Below are 20,923 nucleotides of genomic sequence, written 5' to 3'. Positions count from 1 at the left end.
AAAGGCTGATTTCTGCTCCTGAGTGGAAGTTGAAGAAACCTGATGGTTAATTGTGGTTTAAACTTTTCTTTCTGGTCAGAACGAACACAAATCTGAGGCAGAACATCAAAACTATCAGGATAAAATCTTTGTCAACAAATACGCACGAGTAAAAAAAGTAAAAGCTTTTTTCCTCAACAAAAGTAATTTCTTAATAAAGAAAATAAGTCTTAATTTGTTTATGACTCAAGTGAATAAAATCACATTTCTGAATATTTATTGAACATTTGTTAAATTGTTATTGACAATAATTATATTGCGATAATTCCTGTTACATTGTCGAACATTTCAGATTCAGCCTCAGCAACGCTGAGCAGAGAGAGGAACTGTGGAAAACATGCAAAGCGAAGGAGGAAAGAGAGAAAAGAGACAACGAAGGTCAGCGTGCACGCCAAACAAACCAAAACACAATAACGTGTTTACGAGTTTTTGTATTCCGTCTTGTGCTTGTTAAACTTTGTAAGCTCAGTATTTTGTGCATTTTCCTTGATAATGAAGCGAGTAATAGTCGTGATCTCATTCGGGGTCAATAATCGCAATACGAAGTAAATCGTACAGCCCGACTGTGTCCCAGAGTCATCTGAGCTTCGTCAGGTGACCTGGTCTCAACTTCCTCTCTCTCCCTCTGCGCTCCTAAAAGCCGACTTCCTCGCCACAGAGTCGCGTTCGTTCACCTGGTCTTGCTGTAGGTGTTGTTGGGCGTTCTGTCCAGCAGGGGGCGACAGGGTCGTCTCAGAGGTTTGTCGTACGCTCCACACACTCTGCTGTCCGGATACAACGAGCAGCTGAAGAAACCTGCTGAGTCGGCGTCCCTGAGGTCGGCGAGCGAACACTGCCGCTCGACGTCGCAGCCTGGAACACAAACGTTCAACTCTGTGAGAAAAAACACACGAGGACACACGATCTCTGCTGGTTGTTATGTGACGTACGTGAGAGACACCAGAGCAGTGCCTGCTGGGAGTCGTAGTTCTTCTTGTTGAGCCAGAAGGAGAGCGTGGGGAGTTTTCTCTGAGGATCCACGAGGACGTCGTCCTCTGACAGAGACTCAAACTTCCGCTGCACCGACGCTGAACACAGAAAACACACATAATCACAGAAATTCTGCTCCGCCACATTTATCTGACAGCTAGTATAAATCCTGACTGCAGCTATTCTCATCCAACAAATCTTCCATTTTAAATCCTGGTTATTCTGAAAAGAAAATATCTGCAGTTAAAAAGAGACAAACACGCAGAGACATGGAGGAAACTAACCGTCCAGAGGAGCGCTGAGATCTGCTGCTGCACAGGAAGAGGAACCAGAAGCACCGGCTGCCGACTCTGCATCTGACAAACAACAACAACAACATGAGAAACAGCCCTGAATAATAATCTGATGACAGGATATTTAGCAGCATTCAGATTGTAAAGAAGTCTGTGAGAAAATGTTTCTACTTGTCAGCTGATTTATTCCCTCAGTAAACACTGATGAGTTTCTGGTCTCAGTCGCTAGTTTCAAGTCTTCTTCAACACAGCATGATGTTCATTTAGTAAATTATGGTCCCATTTAGAGGAACAGAGACCAGGAAGCAGGGGAGGCTTTAGGGCGGGGCTACAAGCTGACTGACAGGTCGCTACCATGGTGACCTGTCAGTCAGGATAGAGGAGACCTGTATCACTTCTTTTCTAGCGTCTGCAGTTATCACCCTGAGCCGTTAGCATCACTATAAATAACGTCTGAAGGTACCGGTGTTCAGATAGACGGCCTGGAAGCTGACGATGGAGGCCTGGTAGTCCTTCTTGTCCTTACTGTCAGCCGGCAGAGCCGAATCCGCTGGACAAACAAACAGGAAACAGAACAAACAGGAAACAGAACAAACAGGAAACAGGCGGCTGTCAGCGTCTCGGTGAGTTCAGGCTCTCAGACTTAATGTAGTTGTAACATTTCTCACTGATGGTGAACTTTTGTCCTCCGAAGTCGAACACGAAGCTCCTCTGCTGTTCGTTGTAGGTCAGACCCGCCCCACAGGTACGATTGGCTGTTCCCTGTCCAATCACATCCCAGTCCTGGTCCCCGCACAGCAAGACGGACGGAGCTCTCAGCCAACCACAGAGCAGAGAACCTGAGGAGGGGGGCGGGGCAGAGGAGGAGGTGAGACGCTCCGAGGTTAGATTCATTTATTCACACAGTTATTCCTTTAAGTGCACGTTCACACAACTCATTCATTAAATCACTCATTCATTCGCTCGCTCAGGTGACGCGTGTCTCCGTGGTAACGCACCTCCGTTCAGGCTGTTCCGGTTGAGGATGAAGCCGTCGCAGCAGGCGTCGCGGCTGCAGCCGTCCTGACAGAAACGGTGAGCGTCAGAGAGAGACGTCCGCCCGGAGGAGAACACCTGAGTCCTGAACACACCTGAGACCGCCTTCGTCATCCTCGTCCTCACAAAGGAAGAGAAGGACTCCGCCCCTGAAACACACACACACACCTTTCTGCGTGACTGAACGGCAGCGCAACTATTTGACTGCGTGTTTGTTATTTTGTTTGTGTCAGCCAACCTTTCTTCCTGATGACCAGCAGGTCTGAAGCTCCGCCCCTCACTCTCAGAGAGCAGCTCAGCCAATCAAACAGCTCGGCCTGAGGATTACCCAGAAACCCACTGGTCTGAAAAAATAAAAAAACCAAGACCTCAAACACGGAGTCGCTGTGGAGACGCATCACTCCTGACACACGATATTGAGTTTCTGTTTTTGTTTCCAACGCAGGTAACGTCTTGTGAGAGTTTCATGTTTAACTTTCATGTAACCAAACGTGTGTGTGTGTGTGTTTACCTGCGTGGAGGTGTTGCAGTGTGTGTTCAGGGTGTGCGTGCTGTACAGTTCACAGCGAGTCTGCCTGTTGAACAGCGCCACGTGGTGGCAGGACGGCTCTGCTGCACACGCTGAGACACAAACGCACAACAACACCGTCAACAGAGCGCACACTCCGACCTCCGACCTCAGGTGTCATTTACATGTTCACACCACTTATTTAAAGCATTTCTTAAAAATGTTGTGAAAAATAGCAATAAGAAATGTTCACTAACAAACCTAAGTGCTATGAAAAAGTTATTCTTTTGGCACAATAAGAAAACATGCGACACAATGTAAATATAGAAACATCTGATTACTGCATTATATCATTATATTCTCAATGGTCACCTGAACTTATAACTTATAAATAAAGACATTTCCACCATAAATTGGTGCAGAAAATGTCTCCAGAATGCAGGAAATTAAGTGTTTCATGCTCAAAATCTTCTGGGGGAGGAGCCCCGAACCCCCCAGGAGTATATTTTAATCAATGAGTATGTCTTTCAGTGGTAAAATATCTTTTAGTCTTGTTCTCGTGACCCCAGTATTCAACACAAAGTGACGCCCTTGCCTCTGACCTCTACGGGACCGTGCTGCCGTTTGTCCAGGTTCAGCTGACTGAAGCTTATTCACATGAACGCCACGTCGCTGCAGATTATTTTCAAATAATCCATCAGTTTCTAGATTCACCTCCCTCCTTCAGAGAAAATCCCTCATTTACCTTTATTTTACCAGGAAGTCTCATTGAGATCAAAAATCTCTTTTAAAAGAGAGACCTGGCCGAGGATGCAGCTATACATAAACACAACATATTAAAATGCTTCGTACAATCATGACAAAATTCACAAAAACACATCTATTCAAACACACTGGCCTCAAGAAAAACAATCACGTCTCCTTCACCACATTCTTTATGCTGCTCTTAAATTTATCTATACACGTTTCCAGTTTAAGATGTTGTTGTAAATGGGTGCATAGTATGAAAATGCAGTTTTCCCCAGATCTGTCAAAACCCTGGGTTCATTAAAAAGCAAACACTTGGAGGAGCGTAGCTGGTAAACTAGCAGAATTGAGACAGGGTTCAGAGGTAAGCTGGAAGTTTACCCAGCATGGCTTTATATATAAACATATACCAGTGCTGTTTTCTGCGGGTGGTCAGAGATGTCCAACCTACCAGATCTTGTGTGTGAACACTTGGCACTAGTCCAGCGTTAACATCTGCGCGAGGATTAAATGCGCGGTTACATTTGCGTTCAGATGTTCTGATGTCTGTCAGATCAGGAGGTAAAGCAGCTGACAGACTGGGTTAAAGCATTTTAAAAACACAGTTTTGCTCCTTTAAGGCTGCGAAAACATGACAGTAGCAGTTTGCATTAACATTAAGTTTTACTTTTACATTTTGATCCTTTATATATTTTTCTCTCCGTGTCTGTGACAGCGATCAATAAATTAAACACTCTGGTGTCTGAAGCTGCAGGACTGCTGCCCATCACTTCGTCTGGACCCGATGCTCTGTGTGTTTGTGTGTGAGCGTTACCTTGGACGCAGGTTGTGAGGTCAGAGGTCATCGTTTGCAGGACTTCAATGTCTTCGGCTCCGACGATCAGATCTGATCCAGGAACAGCCAGAAACCTGCTGAGAACTGCAACACACACGCGAATTATAAAGTGCTGAACACAAATAAACCGATAGAGAGAAAAGCTGCTCTCTGATTGGCTGCTGAGCCTTCACCTGCACACTCCTCATCAGTCAGAGGCTTTTCACTGGTGGTCCACTCAAGCTCCGCCCCCTCGCTGTTGAAACACCTCCACCTGCCGGACGGGAGGTCGGGCTGCGCTGACAGGAAGTCACCTCGCTCTGAACACCTCAAGCCCCGCCTCTGACACTCTGTCACACCTGACAGACACGCAGACAGGTAAATAATATACACCTGGAGCTCCGCTGTAAACCAGGAAAATCTGGGATGTGACGACGATAAAAAAACACGCGGTGAAGCGAAGATGTTTTTATTCACTACAGGAGCAGAAAGGAACATTTGAAATACAACCAGACGTTACAGAAAATGTAACAGGTTGTCGTATTTAAAAGTTACTTTATCAAAGTAATGTAACTTATTACAATTAATTACTTTTCTAAATGTCTTTTCAGCTGTTAACCATTTTCAGCAGTCCTCGAGCCTGAATACTGCCCGACTCCTCTTAAATAAACTACTGCACCTGCAAAACATGAACCTAAAACACGTCTTCAGCACGCGTTGGAAACACACAGACGGTCGGTCCTCCTACTTTATTTAATCAAGCTGCTCAATCAGGTTGGACACGGACGTTTTAAGCGCTGACTGCATTTTAACGTCAGGCAAACGTACTTTGTTTTGTTTAATATGGCTGGGAATCTCTGGGAACCTCACGATTCTGATTCAGATTATTGATGCATCTTCATAATTTCTTTCTATACAGGATCTCTGGATAATTAAAAAGCAATTTGTGCATTAAAATCCAAAAGAAACAGCTCCTAATTAACTTAAACAAACTACTTTGCATTTCTAATTTACTTCATTAACCTCAGCTCCACGGTCCCTCGTTTAGTGCTGTAGTCAAGACCGAACAAACCGAGACCAAGTAAGACCAAGACCAGAGTTTATCAAGACCGAGACGTTTAGCGGCTGAGACCGAGTCGAGACCAAGACCAGTTCCCCACGTGACATGAGAGCTGAAATCAACGTAAGCATCTTTATTCAACTCTCCTTTTCTACGTTTACCATCACAGGGAGGGGGGGCAGGCGTTAACAGGAACAACACATTTTTAATTTTCCCGACAGGAAATCGCGTCTCTCTGCGTCTTTGCATTGACTTTGTATGTATTTTTAATTATTGGTTGCATTTCAAGCAATAAGTTTTCCAATCAAAGTTTGGATGTTAACAAATAAATCAGACGATGCAAAAGCAATTTATTGATAAATTATGGTCTTGACTGGTCTTGGAATAAAATCCCGAGTCCTCGATGTCCGAGACAAGATCGAGTACAACACAGAAGACCGTCAAGAAGTGGTCTTGAGACCAAGACCGGCGTCGAGTACTACAACACTACCCTCATTTCTTTAACAACCACAGACTCCTCTGAAAACTGAAATATAATTATCAGGTTGACAGGTAGGTAAGTTAGCAATGACATCCAGCTGAGCTAATTAATATTACTTTATTATAACGTTACATAAGAGCCACAGGACGTGCTGTCGTTTATTATCGTTTATTAACGGACACACGGCGACCCACGCTGCACGTTTACTACCAGACTGAAACTTAATTCATTTTAATTATTTAATTAATTATTATGTTTATTTTGAATATATGTACAAAGAACATCCGACAAGAAAATGAAATCAAGTAGACAAATCAAAGTGATAATTAATTAATTATTATTGTGTTATTCTTAACAATAGTTACAGCCAAAGACTTTTTAAACTCTCAATGACCATTAAATATTCGAAAAACTTACTGCTAATATTTTCCTCTGCCAACTTTCAGCGTCATGTTCTGCCGCTCACTCTCTCTCATTCGCTTGTCCTCACACTCAGGATACACAGAACGTTCGCCGAGCGTCGCCGTGCTCGCAGCGTGCGAGTTAAAATCATCATATTAATGATTGTGTGACGTTTTTGTCGGGTGGTTATTCATTCCGCAGCTCCAGCCGCTGCACTTCTGCAGGTTTCACCTTTTTGCGTCCCGTCAACATCACGTTATCAATTAACATCTAAATAATCGATTTTTTGTCATTTGTTAATCGAGGCAGAATCTTCAACGTCGATGCATCTAAGAATCGTTTTTTTTTCTCCCGCCCCTGATGTTTAACCCTTTTCTGATTTCTGTCATGTTTTTTAAACTTAAAGCACTGGAACATGTTTTGTATCTGTAGACGTGCAGCATCAAACTTTACTAAACAGCTGAAAACGGCGAAGGACGACAAACAAAGAACATAAAATTTATTTTACCTAAATTACACGTAACTAGTTTCTCCCCTACGCTGATAAAAACTCAGTGTCATCTAACAGGAAACTGATCTAACATGAAGATAAATCCTGTCAGTCCCTCCTCCTCCTCCTCCTCCTCCTCCTCCTCACGTTAACTTCCTGCTGTAACCCCTGAACAAATAAGTTTTCTCTCACATTGATTGACAGATGACGCTCCAGCAGGTGAGGAGCCTCTGGGACACTCGCTGCAGAAGCTCCGCCCTTCTTCATCCTGATAGGTTCCCTGAGGACACAGAAGACACGCCCCCTCCCTGGAGAAACTCCCAGCAGGACAAACGACTGTAAAGAAAACAGGGAGACTGAATCAGGACAAACACTGAGGCATTATGGGTGTTTGTGTTAAAGGTCACAGAAAGAACACTGATGAACGAACGACGTGAACAGACTCACCGCAGCCTTCGCCGTCACTGTTCAGGCGGTAACCAGGGGAACAGCCAAAGCTTGGTGTTGTCATTGAAACCAGTTTGGGTTCTGACATGAACTGGATTTTACCCAGAAGTCCCTGCACCCCCTCCAGAAGTCTGGACTCGTTCAGAAACAGACCTGATGGAAAACAATAAAAACACGTCATCATGAGAATCCAGATTCTTTGTGCGACACATTAAACAGCTGGTTTTGTGAATGGAGTCTGGTGCACAGCTCCTCCCTCAGCGTCCCTCTGCTCACCGATGTCGTGGAGGTCGGGGAGGTCAGAGGTCGGCAGGTCAGACAGGCTGGCGGTCAGCCTGACGGTTAACTTCACCGTGTCGCCATCGCCGTCACACTGCAGACGCACCGACGAGTCGTCACACAGCGACACCGAGCGACCCGACATGGGAAGCTACAGACACACGTCAACAAAAACACACGTTTATGTTCCAACAACTTTCAGCAGCTTTTCATCCTGAAGCAGTTCAGAAACATTCTGTACTGATGATGCCGGCAGGATATTTAAAAACACACTAATGTTCTATAAAAATCATTCATTCTTTATTAAATCATCTTTAAATCACTTCTGAATGAGCATAATAATAAAATTAATAATAACATACAGTACAAACCCCGCGGATATATAATGAATAAAATGAGTAAACCCGGTACAGCAGTCCTCAGTATCAGGCGGGAGTGGAAGGTGCAGTACAGGTGAGTACAGGTGCAGTACAGGTGAGTACAGGTCAGTACAGGTGCAGTACAGGTGAGTACAGTGCTCACCTGTGCAGAGCAGAGCCCCCTGCTGGTCATCATGTTGAACAACAGAGACTGTAAACTGCTGATCTCAGAGCAGGATGAGGACAACGTCCAGAGCTGAGAGACCGACACCGACTGCAGAGGCTGAGAGACTACGTGCACACACACAAACAATCACTTCACTTTAAACAGTAAAATCAGACAGTTATGCAAATTTGTTAATTGTATTTTATCTGTCTATCAATCACACAGAGTGTCTGTGTTGTGAAATGTGTTCTTCTAAAGCTGCAAACTTTTTCCTCTTTTAACAAAATAATTTGAACATTTTATTTTGTTCACGTCCTTTTGTGAAAAAGACGGGAACTGACTGAAAGGATCTCAGTGACACCTTTTTGTGGTCAAACTTAAAGAGGTGGTTTTCTGCTCATTTTCAGCTTCATAATCTTATTTAGAGTTTGTACCAGAGCAGGTTTCCATGGTTATATTTTTGTCCTACTGCACATTGCTGCAGCTCCTCTTTTCAGCCTGTGTTGAAGGCTTCGTTTTAGCTATGGAGTGATGCATCTTGTCTCTAAATGATCTTTGTTGGGAGTTGCACATGCTCAGTTCCTAGTTAAGGACTACTAGCCAATCAGAAGCAGAGAAGGGCGGGTCGCGAGAAGCCGGTAAACAGCTCGGGTTCAGCCGTACACGGACTGGAGCGAGAGTTTCAGAGCGGTGAGTTATTAATCTGTATCCATAAAGTTTTAACTGAGCTCTGTCTCTACATCACAGGAACAACTTTATGTCCACTGACTGCCTGGAGGGTAGCTAGTGTTTGGAAGGGAGAGGAGAGCTGTGTGCTGCAGCTCGCTGTTTCTGAGGGCGTGTCGGAGTCGCCGCTTGGCGAGCGTTAAATGAGGCGCGTTTAGCTTGAAAGCATGAAAGGGAAGCGGCTGTTTTCAGTTCAGAGCAGAGTTTTCTGTGGGAGGTGGGAACTCACTTTGGTCACTGTGTTTATATAAATGCAGCTGCACTTTCCTTTCGTATTTCAGCTCTTTCTAACATCAGCTATGTCGAGGGAATTTTAAGCAATCTTTTAAAATGTCACAAAAAAGAAGAAAAATGTGAATTTAGTTGATTTGGAGCAAAATGTAGTTACGCCATCTGTCCATTTGAGAAAACCATGTTTTATCAGGGCCTAAACGCAGCTGCAGGCCGCCGGGTCGCATGTAAGTGATGTTGGCTAAAACCAAAACTGAAGAAGTCTTCAGGAATGTTTGTCACTGGGGTCTCCACGTCGCACTGAGTGCATGAACTCTTTTTCGACAGAGACAGAAACCACCGTAAAAACTTTTTCTGCAAAACTGAGAACGTTTTTTCAAACTTTGCCGTTTCCATCAAGGTTTTTTCAAACGCATTACTTCAAAATGCTCATTAAAAAACGTTGATGGAAACTCGGCCATTGTCATATTATTTTTAGGCGAGAGATGAATAAAGTTATATATATACGATGTGCAAAACCTGCATTAATCAATTTATTTAAATAAAACGATATTTTTGAAGTTCCGACCTTCTTCTTCTGGTGGTCATTTTACCGTCTTTTAACTTTTTTACTTTATCTGTAAATGTTAATCTTGTTGACGTCTGCGTGACTGACAGTAAATGATCGGCATCTCTTACTCTGACAGGCTCCTCTCGGCGCTCTGTTGTCCCATCGCCGACTCTCCGTCGCGCACAGGAAGCTGCTGGCAGGAAGTGAGTTCTGGTAACCACGGTCACAGACGAGATCACAGCTCTGACGGCCGGCGGCCGGTGGGCGGCAGACCAGTGCACCATGGGTAACGGCGTAGTCGGGACAGAGAGGACCTGGAGAGGAGAACGACCACCAATTAAAGCAGCCTCCTCCGAGCTGCAGTTCCTGGAACGTCCACTAGCGGCTGCTGTGGGCTTCTTCCACTTTCAAAATAAAGCTAATATTCATGAGATACTGAGGCGCAAAGCGGGACGTTTGCACTCACGGTCACATGACGGCGTCCGTCCTGTCTGGCGAGGCGTTCGGGTGCCGCCCACTTCCTGCCCGTCCTCAGAGACGCACCAACAGGAAGTGGCATCACACTGCAGCGGGACGAAGGAGCCGTCGGGGCGGCACTGGTAACCCTGCAGCTCACACCAGCTGGGACCTGAACGCACCACACAGTAGTTTACCAGTTTACAGAGTGTCAGTGAACACATCGCTGACACGTGTGTGCGTGTCCGTGTGTGTGTACGTACATGTCAGCTGTCCTGCAGGGCTCCTTGTTGCCGCCTGTATGGTTTCTCCGGTCAGAGGGTTCACACACCAGCCTGCAGCGCCGCCTGTCTGCAGCACCGAGAAACGACCATCCTGAAACACAAATGCCCATAAATTCTGTGGCCAGATGAGATTTCAAAGAGTTTTTATACCTCTAAAGCTTTAAAGGAAGGAAAGCGATTAAACATCAGCTACAATCCTAAAGTAAAAGAATAACTGGGGACAGTTGCAGCAGCAGCGTTTACAACAGTTCCAAAACATACACAACTTCCACAAAACACAGGTAGGTTAATAAAATACAATAACACATTTACCAGAATCATGTTCAGAAGAAAGTACAAGTATATTTTCATTTTATAAATAAAAGGAGAAAATAGAAGCTTAAAAACGCGTCAAGTGATCCTGTTTAAACACTGTGTGTGTGTGTGTGTGTGTGTGTGTGTGTGTGTGCGCTCGTACCTCCTCACACTTTGGTTGGTAAGCTGAAGTGGTGATGAGGTCATATCCTTTCATCCAACCAGAGAGCAGCGTGTGAGCCTCAGCTCTCTGACAGCGAGTCAGACCTGCAGGACGACGCACACAGACATGTTGTTATGAATTGCTGTATGCACATGTCCCGCCCCCTCCCGCCTGTCCCGCCCCCTCATGCTAGAACGCCAATCATCTGCTTTCAACAGCCGAGCCGACGACTTGTTAAGCTAATCGTGTGGCTCCGCTGACGTCGGTTGCACGGTTGAAGTTTGCGTCAGGATCAGATGTCGCGGCGGCGGCGAGGAGGAGCAGGTGTGATCAGATTCTACATGACCGCCACATTACTGCGTTAAAGGCTCCACATGTGATCTGCAGTACTTGCAGTATGTGTTAGAAAACGCCGGGGTGCCTTCTGACGGGATCCAGAGTCTCAGTTAGCTTAGCATTTGTTCAATGCTCCGGTGGGAGGAGCTCATGGCGTCCCTCCCCGGCGCTCTGCATAGAGGTGTAAATGAAGGCGCTGTGGTGAAAGCTTGTGCGTGTGTAGCAGAAGTATAACCTGCGAGGAAAAACACTTTTTCAACCTTATTTTGGGGCAAAGTCATCAAAGAGTTTCAGAGACCTGATCCTGTTAGTCCATGATAGATGGCTGCCGAGCGGCGGGATGCGCCTGTTAGGACCCGAGTTCTACTTTAATCACTGCAATGTTGTGTGTTTTGGACCAGAACATGGATCCAGGAACAGGCAGGTCTGGCTGTGTGCAGCATGAGGTGCAGCAGGACCTCTAGAATCCTCTATAAACATTTAATATAATATAATGTTGTCTCACATTTCGGCAGGCGGAGCGAGCGGCCGGTCAGAGACCCGGGGACGTACTCTCCATCTTCATCAACACACCAACACTGACCTGAACACACACACGGAGGGATGAAGCGCCGTGAGAATCCCACATAACACACCTGCACATGTACTTTGAGTGTGTGTGTGTGTGTGTGTTACCTGTGCTGTGGTGACACTGTGTGTGCAGCCAGCGTCCGTCGGCGTCACACTGGGGAGTGAACAGCCGGTACGATCGACGCTGAGGAGGCAGGAACATCCGGACGGCTGCAAAACAACGACATCTCCGTCAGTAGTAATAATAATAATAACAACATCTTTTAAATACAGGTAACAAAGAGCTTTACAGCCAAAACTGTAAGACCGACAAATCCAATAAAAATCACACACAGCGAATAAAACATGAAACGAGTCTGTGTGCAGTTAAAGGAATAATAAATAATGTATCACGCTGTGAAAGTGAGATAAACCAGGACCAGACTGTAGGGGCCCTGACAGCAGAGACCTTGTCCCCTTTGGTTTTTAGGAATAGTTAGCTGTGGCCTAACTATATAAACTGCACATGAGAATTTTCCTTTTCGGTAAAAGAATATTGTTTATTTAGTCCACTAGAAAACTCAACAGCAGAAACTTTGTGTTGGAAAGTGTCAGATTAGGGCTGTGAGAGACACAATATTAGGAGCAGAAGACAAAAAGATCTTTAAACAGTGTTTCCTCAATGCTGAGATATGTGACACTTCATCTCCTGCATCCTGGTGAAAGTTTCTGCACCAAGTTATGGTGGAAATGTTTTTATTTGTATAAAAGGAAACTCATAATTCAGGTGGCAGGTGAGATTTCAAAATATATAAATATAACAGAATCTAAGTGAAAGCAGCTCTCGGTCGTTCTGTGCTGCTTTCAGATCTGTTTCTCCTGCAGATCAACTTTTCTCCTGTAACATCGTCCTGCTGAGGCAGGATTTAGTCTTCACACCTGGTCATGTTCACGGGGAGAGAACGGAAAACTTGCTGCTGCTCGTTTTTGGATCATTTTATTATCAGCAGCTTGTTTTACTATTTTTGGACGACGCACGTTTGTTTCTTCTATATTTTAATTGCATTGCATCTTTTCTTAGTGCAAATAAACATTTCTAAAGGCATTTTCATTTGTTATTTAACTGCAAAATGGTTTTCAGAACGTTTTTTAACAAACTGAAAAAGTGCTCAGCCTCCCCAGTGTAAATGACACCTATGGGGGGGGGGACAAACTTTATAGTTGGAAAAAGGGCAATGAATTGCAACACATCGCATTATGTTTAAAATTGGGAGAATATCGCATCATGGAGGCCTCTGGTGATTCCCCACCCCTCGCCTGCGTCCCGGCTCACGGGGATAGAAGCTCAGAGTCCTCGTCTGGCCTTAAAGTAATCAGAAGAATTTTAAAATCAGTCCAGGCAGCCAGTGCAGGATGCTAACAGCGGCGTGATGTTAGCATCCTGCTGGACAAACTGTAGGTGATGGACCTGATGGTGTAAAGGCAGTAACATTAGTCGAGGCAGAATGTTTTTAGGGGAGCTGCCCGTCAGTTTGCCCCCTGGCAGGAGGACACAAAGGCCGGGATCAGTTTCTCCAGAACTGGTGAGATTTCTTAAATGATAAAAACTTTCTGTCCTGGTGGAGGACGACCCTAAGATTGATCTGATGCTCAGATTAAGTTACTAAATACATGTTTGAACAGGTAATTAGTATTTCTGTCCGAGGACATTTTTAAAGTAACCTTCCAGGTGATTTTGAGCAGAAAAGAACAGAAACGCTGCTGAAGGATTCAGAAAATGATCTGCAGGAACAACAAAACACAGTTTTCAAAACTTCTGATTGAATTTTAAACATTAGTTTTTCTTAACTGTGACTCACTGGAGAAAGCAGCCAGTCGCAGAGCAGCATTAGAGCGGCTCAGCAGCCTATCGGAGATCTGCAGCTCCTCCTCTGATTGGCTGATCTGGAGCTCCTCTGGGGTCAGACGCAGACCTTCAGCCAATAGGAATCCATATCCCAGAGGGAAGCGGGAGGAGTTGGAGACTGTGACGACGCTCCTCACTTCCTGTCTGAACGCCGTGACCTCAGCTAACGCCCGAGAACACTGACCTGCAAGTTGGCATTACGTTAGCGTCGCTAACAGGTTAGCATACAGTGATGATGTCACATTTTACTCTGTGGAGACTAATATGGATAAAAATGCTTCTTTCATTTAAAACAAACCAGAAACTTAATTTATTTCTGAAGGGAAGCTGTGAAAATCATTTCTGTTGTTAATAAAATGAACTCAAGTGTCAGCAGCTTCACTCTGGTTTGATGAGTTGGTTTTCAGCAGTGACACAAGAACAGAAAAGAAAATAATCCCATAAATCTGTAAAATACAGAAACGTCTTCCAGAATCTCCATGAATGGATTTTAAGTTTGTTCTGACCTGCAGAGGACTGAAGCTTCTGCGTCCTTCTCTCTGGACCTGAAACAGAAACATCTTAAATCAACTTTCCTTCAGGACAAACTTTACATTTTTAGCCCCTCGACTGATCAGAGCTGAAAAATCTCCTGCATGTTAAGAAGATACTTTATTAGGTGCGTTTGACTTCATGCGGCTCGAAGCGAATTGTGTCCCAGACACAGAGTTTCACGTTGCTGCTTCTGCAGACGCTTCAATAAATCAGATGTAGAAATGTTCACAGCTGAAAGCTTTTTGCTGCTCGCACAGAGTTCAAAATAGACGACAGAGTTCTGGCAGCAGCTACTTCCAGCTGTGGACAGAACGCTCGCCTCGTTCTCCCGTCTTCATTTAGTTCTTGGTTCTCAGCGACATGAAAGGCAAAGAAAGCTGCAGGGACCATCTCTCCTGTCTTTGGACCGGTGGTTCCCAAGCTGAGGGTCGTGACCCCCACGAGGGCTGAAGGGTTGATGATTAACAGGAGAGCCAGTTTATACTTCTGCGTCGACGCTGACTACACGCCGTCCTTAGCATTTACACTTGTGCGTTACAGTTTCCTTCTTCTTCTTCGTTGGTGTCGGCTGCGAGAAACGGTGGCGGCTGAAAGTGAACGCATCGTGTTGAACATCAGTTACTTTTACCGAAAAGCAGAAAGGAGAGGAGATGGTGCGTTCGACCCTCAAACCACTCGAGGAAGAAGAAGAAGGACGAGCCGGAAACACGTTGGAGGAAATGCGACGCCACCAAGCCGACCAATCACAGTTCTTGCGGTTTGCGTCGACACAGGAGAATAAACAGGCCGTCAGTAGTTTCGCACATTTTCCTAAACTTTGAAAAATGAAGCATGTAAATGTTCAGCAGCTGTGACATGAGATGTTGGTCAGCAGTGATATCTTACAGGTGACGGCGCCCCCTGCTGGCCCCGCAGACACTGTTCTGCCCTCAGCGTCCACACAGAAGCAGCGTGGTCCCACGCACTGCAGCGGCAGGAAGTCTCCGTCCTCAGAGCACGCCGGGACGTGGATCTCAGCCCCGGCCGCCAGCTTTCCTTTCACCTTCAGCGCCATCGCTCGCTCTCTCTCGCAGCGGGACGGACATCGAGGTCGACGGCCGACGACACGCGACCCCGCCACCTCCTGACCCTGAGCGTCGACACACCAGCACTCTCCACCCAGACACTGGACCTCCTGGAAACCGCCGCTGGACGTGCAGCTCGGGACAAAGACGGCCGCCGTGTCCTCCTCCCCGTCTCCGGAGCAGGAACGCAGCAGAGGAGCCAGAACCTGCAGAAGAAGAGGAAGGAGGAGGAGTTTCAGAAGCAGCTGCTTCTGTTCAACATGTTTTCTTGGCGAATCTCTTTCACAGTGTGACAGTAGTACTTCAGTACTGTTACTTGGTACTTGTACTGCAGAAAAGGATCCGAGTACTGATGTGTGTTCCAGGTTGAAAGTCTCACCTGGTCCAGAGACTGCGAGCTGCTGAGCTCCCTCAGTGTCTGTTGGAGGGCCGAGAGGAAGGCCGGGTCCTCCAGAGCCCTGCTGACAGACAGGACCAGGTCCCGGTTCTTCCGGAGGCTGACGGTGACGCTCTGAGAGGAGAGCCGGTCCAGACCCAGGGCTCCTCGAGCTCCTATCGCCCCGCTGAAGTTAAAGGAGGCGGCGTTCTTCAGGAACTTCCCTCCGAACAGGTTCTCCTGGAGGCGACGGGGGGAGGAGCGAGCCAGAGCCTGCAGAGCCCCGCCCACCGAGGGGAAGAGACCGTGGAGGACTTCGACCAGCTGAGACAGGAAGGAGGTCGGATCCGCCTCCACCGGCAGGAGCTCCACGAGAGGACGGAGGAGGGGGAGACAGGAGGCCGGAGATCTGCCAGAGGAGGCCAGGATGGGCGGATCAACGGGACCGGAGAAGAGCCGCGACAGAGCCAGGCGACGCCGAGAGGGACAGTCGGCAAGACCTGAACCTGGAGGAGGAGGAGAGAGGAGAAGGGGAGGAAACAAGGGGGGAGGAGATGAAAGAGACCGAAAGGCGAGAGGAAGGACACGTTTCTGTCCACAGGCTGCAGGACACTCACTGCAGACCGGGGTGTCTCCCTGCTGTCGTGTCCCAGGAAGCTCCCTCCCCGTGGGGTCCACACACCAGCACTGCCCCCCCTGCTGGCACTGTCTGGAGGCGAAGGCTCCTCCGGTCTCACAGGACGGGACGAAGACGCTGGACGCCTCCATCGCTGCCCGCCGCTCCTCCTCACAGGGAGACGGACCTGAGAGAGACGGGCGTTTACATCTGTTAACCCGGTCTAAACTAGAACAGACGTTTAGATCCAGTGTTTAGACCGGTCTAATTCCAGGATCTCAGTAGACCAGCAGTCTAAACCAGGCGTCATGCAAAACTAGTTTAAACCAGAGATAACTGAAATGGTCAGTTTAACACTTTTAGGAAGCGTAAACCGGTTTGAAACTGTTCACATGTGCTAAAACCAGTTTAAACCAGTTTAAAGCCGTCAATATGGCCATGAGGAGTTTAAACAAATTTAATTCCAGGACAAATGTTTACACTGTGTAATTCAGTCTACTCCTCTTTCCAAGTTATAAAACCAGTTTAAACACGTTGAGAGCCACACGTGTGAAGTCCTGCATCTGTAACCAGCTTAAACAGTTTCATAAGACGCGTTTACATCTGAAGTGTCCGGTGAGGGCGAGCCGGACTCCCAGCATCCTCCTCCGCAGGACTCTGTAGATGTTGGTCTGAGAGAAGGAGCGACCGGACCGAAGACCGGAGAAGGCCGAGTCGTAGACCTCAGACAGGAGGAGCTCCACACCTGCAGAGGAAGTGCACACCTTCATCATCATCATCAGAGCGGTAAACCAGCATGTGTGCGCTCTAGTTCTTCTTTCTTTGTGAGCACCAATTTGTTTTTCAGACACTGACAGCGACGATGATAAAGTCTTTTTAGGCGGCGACCTTTATTATAAAACATAAGAAAAGAAAGACGACGTCACCGCCTGATGGACTGTCCCAAACCCAGACTGTCACAGACTTTATTCTGTCATTTTCTCTCTTTACAAAGTGTCTGAGAGTCTGAACGATACGAGCTCCACATACAATATCATTTATGAACTCAGCAGGATCCACATGAGATAACGTCCGGTTTTCAAATTGAGGTGTTAACACAACGTAAATACAGGATGGAGATGAGATTAACTGGATTATTATGTTCACAGGAAGAATAAAACACGTTACATGTGTCCATTAAAAATAAACAATAAAATGTTGGGGAGGTTTGCAGGTAAAACATTTAATAAATTTGTTGACTTATCTGCTGTTTCATCACCATTTCTATCTAAACGTTTATGATCAGATTGTTTAATAGAGCACAAAACAGTTCTCAAGGGTGCAAACAGATCTAGCTTCTCAATTTTGCTTTTAAAGGCCACCAGATTAATGCATTTAACATTTCTAACACTGCAAAGTGTGCGTTTGTGTTTGTACCTGTGTTGTCCAGCTCTCTGCCTCTGCTGTCAGAACAGAAGCAGTACGAGGAAACCGTCGGGAAAAACTTCCTGAAACTACTGAACGTCTCAAAGGCTTCTGGGAACCTGAAGCAACACAAACACACAGAAACACACACTGAAATACTCGGACGAGCAATGTGACATATTTTCTTTTCTTTTTATTGTTTGAAATAACAGTTTTATAAAAATACTGGACACTCGTATCAGATCGCTGCTCGTCCTGATCAGGTCGTCCTCACGTTACGAAGGAAGAGAGCTTGAGAGAAAGAGGACGAGTGAAATAGCTCAGTGACCACTGAGCTGTGGAAACGGAATTTAAGTCACGTTAGATACGCGTGTTGAAAGTAAACCATGGAGAATAATCTTGTTAACTTTAAATCCCGTCTCCACCACCTGCTGTTCTGAAAACGCCTAGCTGGGAGCGCTAGGGTGCGTTTTGGAGGCGGTGTATTTTTTCGAGACGCTGTGGTTGCTATGATACATAATTTCCGTGGAGGCGATGTGCTGCAAGTAGCCTACTTAATTTCAGTGAATGTAAAAATGTCACCACAAAGTACGTAGGCCTGCTGGCTCTGCATGAAGAGAAGGCTGAAACATGAGAGCACAGACTCTCCGTACGTGGGTTCACCTCGGCAAGTAGGCACATCGCTTTGTTCAAGCTCTGTGTGGTGTTTGTCCCGCCCCTCCTGCACTGTGATTGGACGGCTGGGTAAAGTGGTAAGTGACAGTGACGAGCGCAGCGTTTTTCCCCAAAGTTGAACATTTTTTCAACTCTCGGCGACTGGAAAAACGCTCCGTCACGCTCCTGCCGTTTTTACCAGCTGGTAAAAACACGGCGCTCCCATTGGAATGAATTGAAAAAAAAGACGCTGGCGTCATAAAAAAACATTTTGGTGGACACGGGCCCTAAAGAAGCAAAGGTGAAGAAAGCGGCACATCCACCAGGGACGGGAATCACCAGAGGCCCCACGATACGATATATTGCAATTTATCACCTCAAATTGTTTCCACAAATGAAAACTCTTTTCTATTGGACTGAAAACGCAAATGCTTTTATTATTATAGCACCAAAAAGTAAAATTGTCATGGACAATTTATATAACAAAAGATCGAAAATATCACAATACTACGCTGTATTGACACACATTGTCTGTTATCATCATATTTCAACTTTTTTTATTAATTAGTTCTTGTATTTATTTATGTGTGTGTTTTAATATTTTTTGTCTGTTTAATTCTCGCTTTATTTATTTCCCCTGTGGTATTTATTTCTGCCCGTCCTTTTTACATTTCTCTATGCATTTATGCCTCATTATGCAAATGAGGAGGGGCGGGGTCTCAAGGGGTGAATAATTTAATTACTGCCTACATTTATTAATTACTTAATTTTTTGTGCATTTAATAGGATGCTTATTTATTTATTTATTTCTTAATCTGTCAGGATCGGTCCTCCATACACCCCGAACATCCACCTGATCACACCAGCGATCGCTCGGAGACAAGTGCTGAAGCACAAATAAAAGTGGACAGAGACACAAAGAAAAGAAGACGCACGCTCTTCTCTGTGTCGCCGTGTCGCTTGCGAGCAACAACATGCAAATTTGTGTCCAGATCTGGTAACAAAAAGGATCAAATGCAGTACTAGTTTGACTGGAGAAGTTCCGATACTACTTGGTAGCGGGTTATTTCTAGCTTAAAAGGTATCGAGCACATCGGTACCCAGCTTTCAGAAATACCCACAGGCAGGTGAGTTACCTGTTGAAGGTGTCCAGCAGGTCCAGCTCTGCTCTGTCGGTCATGTTGATGAACCGACACTGGACCGGCAGGAAGCCGCCGTCTTCGGCGCACTGAGGAGGAGAAGGAGACCCGGAGCCGTGGAGCAGACGCCTGGACCTCACCTCACAGCCGCCAGGACCTGCAGGGTCAAAGGTCACGCCGCTCTGATGAGATCAGTTCATTCAAACACACAGCTGGGTTTTGTACTGAACTAAGAACCAATCAGAGGTGCTGTTTCTGGAGGTGAGCCCCACCTGTTTTATACTCCGTCTGATTGGCCACACAGTAAACTAAGTATACTAACTGGATAGTACATTGTGTGTACTATTAGTATAATGTATGGAAACAGTCAGTTGTCTCTTCTAGTAGAATGAGTGAGTAGTATTATGAGTATTACTATCAGTAGCAGAGGTAGTACATATTGTCAGCAGCAGTATTACTATCAACGGTGTCTATAATATCATGTAGTATAGTAGAAGTATCAGTAGTATTTGTACATACAGCGGCGAGGAGTCCCGTTCTGTCTGGTCCCGTAGAGCTCCATGCCGTCCTGGTCCACACACCAACACTGCCCCCTGCTGGAGTCACACTGAACCGGCTCAAAGAGTCCTGAAGGAGAACAACGCAGGACCGACTGCAGCTGGCAGGGAGACGCACCTGCAGACAGGTAGAGACAGAGAGAGACAGACAGAGAGACAGGAAGAGAGAGAGAGAGATGGAGAAGCATCCCATTGAAACACAACATGAAGATTTCTGCAGAAACGTCCTACACATTCTCCAAAAAAATGCATATAGAGCCGAATTAGTGTGGTTTCCGCTGATGATAGATCTCCAAAATAGAGCCCTAAACTTTCTGATGCACCTCTGATCAAATGCCCAAGACTCCCTCCAGTTCAAGGCTCTTAAAACCCTGAAAAGAGTCCCTCATGCCAGCTAGTCCTGAGACAGATCCTGATCCTGCAACTCTCTGAACACCAGTTAGAGGAAACCAGATGATCACTCAAAGTAAAAATACTCATTTGGATCATTGGGAGGAAAAAACAACTGTCAGAGATATCAAGCAGAGTCCAGCCCTCAGAGACCCTGAAACAGGTTACCTGAAGAATACAGATTCTGTGAGATGAGATAAATATAGAAGCATAAGACAGCAATATTTAGAGAAATGCCATCTATTAAAATCAGATTTCAAAGAAGATAACAATAAATAAAGAAAAACCCCAGGAGAAAGAGACGTATGTGTCTCTGTGTCCCAACCTGGGGGACAGCGAGGGACTCGGCGAGCTGCTGCAGGTCACATCTGGTTACTTCCTGTTCGTAGTTTACCTTCTATCTGTATTTGTTCTTTTGTTAACTTATAACCGCTAACTTGATGGTCTTGATTGCATCAATTCTTGTTATGTTATATTTAAATCTAAACTTTTTGATTTTGCTTCAAACTGCTTTGGCGACATCGTTTAACAGAAACATTCTTGCTGCCAATAAAGAAATCTGAACAGAGAGAGAACAGCACACTGAACTTTCATTGTGTGTCTGC

At 45.8% G+C, this 20,923-nt stretch overlaps 1 protein-coding gene across 1 annotated transcript in view; it reads right to left on the bottom strand.

The window, feature by feature from the left end:
• The window catches only part of tg (thyroglobulin), a 34,399-nt gene that overhangs the window by 9,589 nt on the left and 3,887 nt on the right, over window positions 1-20,923 (bottom strand). The window contains exons 5-33 of the mRNA XM_038712388.1: window positions 19,891-20,046; window positions 19,369-19,528; window positions 17,591-17,697; window positions 16,776-16,919; window positions 16,176-16,361; window positions 15,562-16,064; window positions 15,004-15,388; window positions 14,091-14,129; window positions 13,538-13,768; window positions 11,805-11,909; window positions 11,635-11,712; window positions 10,794-10,897; window positions 10,316-10,427; window positions 10,063-10,224; window positions 9,725-9,910; window positions 8,087-8,214; window positions 7,562-7,715; window positions 7,286-7,438; window positions 7,031-7,174; window positions 4,600-4,764; window positions 4,406-4,510; window positions 2,848-2,957; window positions 2,575-2,680; window positions 2,300-2,485; window positions 1,970-2,140; window positions 1,765-1,851; window positions 1,293-1,364; window positions 969-1,106; window positions 717-891 (exon numbers count right to left, since the gene is read on the bottom strand). Coding sequence (XP_038568316.1) covers window positions 717-891; window positions 969-1,106; window positions 1,293-1,364; window positions 1,765-1,851; window positions 1,970-2,140; window positions 2,300-2,485; window positions 2,575-2,680; window positions 2,848-2,957; window positions 4,406-4,510; window positions 4,600-4,764; window positions 7,031-7,174; window positions 7,286-7,438; window positions 7,562-7,715; window positions 8,087-8,214; window positions 9,725-9,910; window positions 10,063-10,224; window positions 10,316-10,427; window positions 10,794-10,897; window positions 11,635-11,712; window positions 11,805-11,909; window positions 13,538-13,768; window positions 14,091-14,129; window positions 15,004-15,388; window positions 15,562-16,064; window positions 16,176-16,361; window positions 16,776-16,919; window positions 17,591-17,697; window positions 19,369-19,528; window positions 19,891-20,046 — 4,552 coding nt within the window. The remainder of the gene's footprint in view (window positions 1-716; window positions 892-968; window positions 1,107-1,292; window positions 1,365-1,764; window positions 1,852-1,969; window positions 2,141-2,299; window positions 2,486-2,574; window positions 2,681-2,847; window positions 2,958-4,405; window positions 4,511-4,599; window positions 4,765-7,030; window positions 7,175-7,285; window positions 7,439-7,561; window positions 7,716-8,086; window positions 8,215-9,724; window positions 9,911-10,062; window positions 10,225-10,315; window positions 10,428-10,793; window positions 10,898-11,634; window positions 11,713-11,804; window positions 11,910-13,537; window positions 13,769-14,090; window positions 14,130-15,003; window positions 15,389-15,561; window positions 16,065-16,175; window positions 16,362-16,775; window positions 16,920-17,590; window positions 17,698-19,368; window positions 19,529-19,890; window positions 20,047-20,923) is intronic.

The sequence above is a fragment of the Micropterus salmoides genome, unplaced genomic scaffold (assembly GCF_014851395.1).
Source record: "Micropterus salmoides isolate LMB-PRFRI ecotype aquatic unplaced genomic scaffold, ASM1485139v1 Ms_hic_scaffold_11, whole genome shotgun sequence".
Lineage (NCBI taxonomy): Eukaryota > Metazoa > Chordata > Actinopteri > Centrarchiformes > Centrarchidae > Micropterus > Micropterus salmoides.
Note: the sequence above shows the minus strand (reverse complement) of the source record. Positions and strands in the feature narration are given on the sequence as shown.